The sequence below is a fragment of the Capsicum annuum genome, chromosome 2 (assembly GCF_002878395.1).
Source record: "Capsicum annuum cultivar UCD-10X-F1 chromosome 2, UCD10Xv1.1, whole genome shotgun sequence".
Classification (NCBI taxonomy): Eukaryota; Viridiplantae; Streptophyta; class Magnoliopsida; order Solanales; family Solanaceae; genus Capsicum; species Capsicum annuum.
In genome coordinates, this window is record NC_061112.1 from 82,667,678 (window position 1) to 82,671,590 (window position 3,913).

Here is a 3,913-nt window from a genome sequence, read left to right on the forward strand (position 1 = left end):
GTAGATTCTAGGAGTGAAATTAATTCTGCAGCAGAATGTTTCAGTGGCATCCTTATGCTATTGATACTATGAAGAATCGGGGCATCAACAAATTCTACAAGGAAAGGGAGAAATATGTGGTGGTTGGACCAAATATGGAAAGAGATATCTAAATATTTGCTCGACTTGTTTGAACTTCTGAACTAGTTAGGATGGATTGTGAAGAACTGTACAACCCGCATAGAGTATCAATAAAACTTGGACTCGATCAAGATGTGCCTAGTTGCGTGAATCATGCTTGGAGAAACTATGACCGGCCAATTAAAGATGTCAACATCTATATACCTTCTAGGTTGTTCGAGTCAGATGTTAGCAAACGATACCCTGAGAATTCATAAATGTGTTCCTTTATCTGAATGAAGTTTTGATATGAAGGAATAAGATATTGTGAATTGTTGCAGCAATTGGAATTCCTGTGGGTTTATCTCTAAACTAAAAAAAGTTGGAAAATTGGGAATTTAACTATAGTATGACCCGAGGAAGATAGTGGTGACCTTGTTCAGATTAACACCTCAACTGATATCGATGAATTCTAGACTGTTGAAGAAGTCAATCGGTTAGCTTACGAGCATCAAGTTTGGGAAAAGGAAGCTTGTACAGTGAGAAGTGGCTCTTCTTTATCTTGCGTCTTTCAAGTATGACGTCCTCTATAAAAGTTTACTGCAATAAAGTGGTTTGTTGCATGGGGCAAATAGAAATATCGTAAGATATATTAACAAATGTGATATTTGAAACATGAACTTAATTATATATATGAGTTGTGAAATTCTTATATGAGATAGAATGTGTAAATGTTATATGTTTCTATATTATGACTAAGTTCTTAACTATGTTTTCTCACCTATATATTTCAAATTGTCAATATATTCGTATATATGATGGAAACTAGGTCTGCTAGAGGAGCTTCAGATGCAGATGTTGATTCAATCTGAGAGCTTAGTTCATAGGTATTGTGTAAGAATAAAAATTTTATAGAAAAATAGAGGGTGCACTAAATGGTGAAAGAGCAATAACAGTGCACCAGAGGATACAGTTAAGTGTGTAACCAAGGGACAGCGGTCTAAAACCCATGGAAGGATACCAAGATTGCCATGGGGACACAAGGAAAAACTAAATGCCTCAGTGTGTTGTTAATTTGCACTGAAAAGTGATGAGGACAGAACAGATGGCAATTATATTCAGGGTTATGAAACGAAAGCTGTAGAATCTCTATTTTATGATGAAGATGACTATTTAATGGTTTCAGAATTTTTACGCCGAAGGAGGCTCCTAAAAGAAGGAATTACTGTACCGGATAATCAAGAACTCCTACCTAGCACCCACAACCAATCTTCTTCAGCTTTGAATGATGGAGCTCGAACTCCCACAGAAAGGGAGGCCTTAATGAAATCAAAACCACTAAAAGAAACACTTGAGACTTTAAATGTAAAATCGAAAGAATTAGATGGAGATAACGCATATGTAGTTAGCCAAATGGTGCAACTAAAGAGCAAGGACAATAATGACAAAGGTTTCTGTAAACTCAATTTGCCTGATAGTTTAGAACTTGCAAGTAAGATTCCAAAAGCAACTAGGAGCGATGGTAGATTTGTAGAATTTTTAGGAACTGATACTGCTAAAATGAGTTTGCAGATTAGCAATGATTCATTGGACACACATTAGGTAACTACAAATATGTTGATCAACAGAACTGAAGGAAATATGCATATGCAGAATATTGAAATGATCGATATTTCAAAACTTGAGAAGAGGATTAGAAACCTTGAAAATATCATTGTTGAAAAGTTGGACCGATTAAAACTTTCAGAAAGATCATGCATTCGACTAAGCCGTAGGCACCAACACTTCATTAAATAGAGAGAATGTGACCCTAATCAACACCAAATTGCTACATTTTAGTAATTAAGCAATAACAATAGGAGGGTAGAGTGTACGCAGCCCACAAATTCTCTTCTTCTTACTTTCTAAAACCATCAGACAGTGTGATATAAGATCAAGTTCACAACAAAAGAAACAAGAAACAACAAGAGCAATAAGATGTCAACAACAATGCTAGTAAATCAAAATAGGCCACACACGGCTTCACTAAACTTCAAGATGAACAACAAGAAGAATATAACAATAATAATGAATCGAAAAAGCCTCACACGGCTTCACTATGTCAAGGTTTAGAACATTGAACTAAACCGAAAAAATCAAAAATTTAAGCTAATATTACCAGTCTTCTCATCAAACCTCCAGTGTGCAACAGGCCACCCGTTTGAGACGCTCTATTTGCCTTTGCCCGTTCCCTCTTCCCCCTATATTCAGGAGTATCCCATTTTTCCAAGAACTGAACCCACACATCAGCATTCAGCCAACCATGTTTTTCCAAGTTCCTCCGGGCCTCATACAAGTGTTCTTTGATCCGTAGAGCTGCTTTCAACTTGAAAATGCATTGTATTTTATTTTCATGACAAGAATTACATGCACACTTTGTCTGTAAAATAGTTTAATATAAAGTCGTGAAATGAGTTGATGGATACAAAGGTAAATTCATCATTGATATCACACTGAAATGGTAAATTCTTTGATTTTGATTATACCATAAACTGGTTCCACATAAGAATTCTGACGTCGAGTCGAATCTCATTCCAACTACCCCACGGCTCCATGTAAAATGGTTTAATTACTTCTATAAATATATGTTCACCGCTATATGCGGGAATGAACCTGCAATAAAGTTATTTTAAATTATCTTAGCTTTCAAAAATTTTAAAAATTACGAGAAAACATACGGTTTACTTACCCATTACCAGCAGGGGCGATAATTAGCCTTCCGTTGCCGTCATATTCTACTACCTCTTTAAATTTTAGAATCTGGAAAGCAGCTGTTGTAGCATTAGACGCTGTAGCACTATCAATGGATAGCGATGTTAAAGTGCTAGGACCTCCAATTCTCAATCCAGAAAGGCTAAGTGTGGATGATGTTGAAGGTACAGATGAAGAGCTACTATGCAAACTATTATGGAGAGAAGAGGGCTGGAACTGGTAGGGTAGTGGGGGCATGAAAAAAGAATTTGGCAGTAAAATAGTTGCCCTTGGAGGAGGAAGAATATTTGTAGTAGCTGATTGAAGAGTTGTGGCAACAGGTGGTGGTGGTAGTGGTGTATATTGACCTGCGAGAAGATTATCAGGTTCTTTCTTACCTTTCTTACGCCGTCTATTACCATGACCTTTTGATGCCACTGATTTTCTTTATTAACCACCTGGAAAAAAAAAGAACTATCAAATGGAGTTAGTCTGTGTTATGCTGCCCAGATATGTTTCTTAGATCAAAAGAAAATTAAATTCTGCATTCCCTGTAGTATTGAGTGAAAGAAAGCCTCATCTTATCTCGAATAGTGAGATGCTAAGTATTTGTCCTTGTATTTGTCAATATGACCAGATAATTATTACATTCAATATATGTTATCTATTTTTTAAGGTGTTTGCATACACGTTAAGAAATACATATACAAACCTTAATCATAAGAGTATTTATCTAAACTACTCTATATCCCTCAAACATCTCAATTTGTTACCACTCCACTAACTATAGCAGTTAAGGTGAATTTGAAAAATAATTAATTCCATAAAATATTCCAGTGTATCTCATCCAGCAACTAAACAACCTCTTAAAGAATACATAGACAAAAGCTTTGGATACTACTAATGTAACCTTACTCAAACAGCAAGAATAAATCAGCTCTTATAATTTCAGTATTCGATAGTTGAATCCAAGGTTAACACCATTCAAATGATCCTAGTTTAATTGGGAAACTGTCATTGCAGAAACCGCATAACAAGCTAAGATTGAATAAAACGGAAGACAACACTCAAGAAATCATAAATA

The 3,913-nt window shown here is 35.6% G+C and overlaps 1 protein-coding gene across 2 annotated transcripts; it reads right to left on the bottom strand.

The window, feature by feature from the left end:
* Positions 1–1,968: 1,968 nt before the first annotated feature.
* LOC107858669 lies at positions 1,969–3,298 on the bottom strand. Of its 2 annotated transcripts, XM_047406383.1 has the most exons (4): positions 3,228–3,288; positions 2,828–2,898; positions 2,625–2,751; positions 1,969–2,518 (listed from the first exon to the last, which is right to left on the bottom strand). In XM_047406383.1, exons 1-4 carry the CDS (start codon positions 3,249–3,251, stop codon positions 2,243–2,245), a joined length of 498 nt encoding a protein of 165 aa, XP_047262339.1. In that variant the 5' UTR covers positions 3,252–3,288; the 3' UTR covers positions 1,969–2,242. The 2 variants fall into 2 exon arrangements, with proteins under 2 accessions (XP_047262339.1, XP_047262338.1); XM_047406382.1 differs by having other exon boundaries at positions 2,828–3,298.
* Between the last annotated feature and the right edge of the window lie 615 nt (positions 3,299–3,913).

What these genes read in the sequence shown, in the direction of transcription:
- LOC107858669 (XM_047406382.1), bottom strand. Translation starts at nt 3,087, where the DNA reads ATGCCCCCACTACCCTACCAGTTCCAGCCCTCTTCTCTCCATAATAGT. An exon ending in ATCGCCCCTGCTGGTAATGG is followed by an intron (nt 2,752 to 2,827) that starts GTAAGTAAACCG and finishes ACTTTATTGCAG; the next exon opens with GTTCATTCCCGCATATAGCG. An exon ending in TTATGTGGAACCAGTTTATG is followed by an intron (nt 2,519 to 2,624) that starts GTATAATCAAAA and finishes ACTATTTTACAG; the next exon opens with ACAAAGTGTGCATGTAATTC.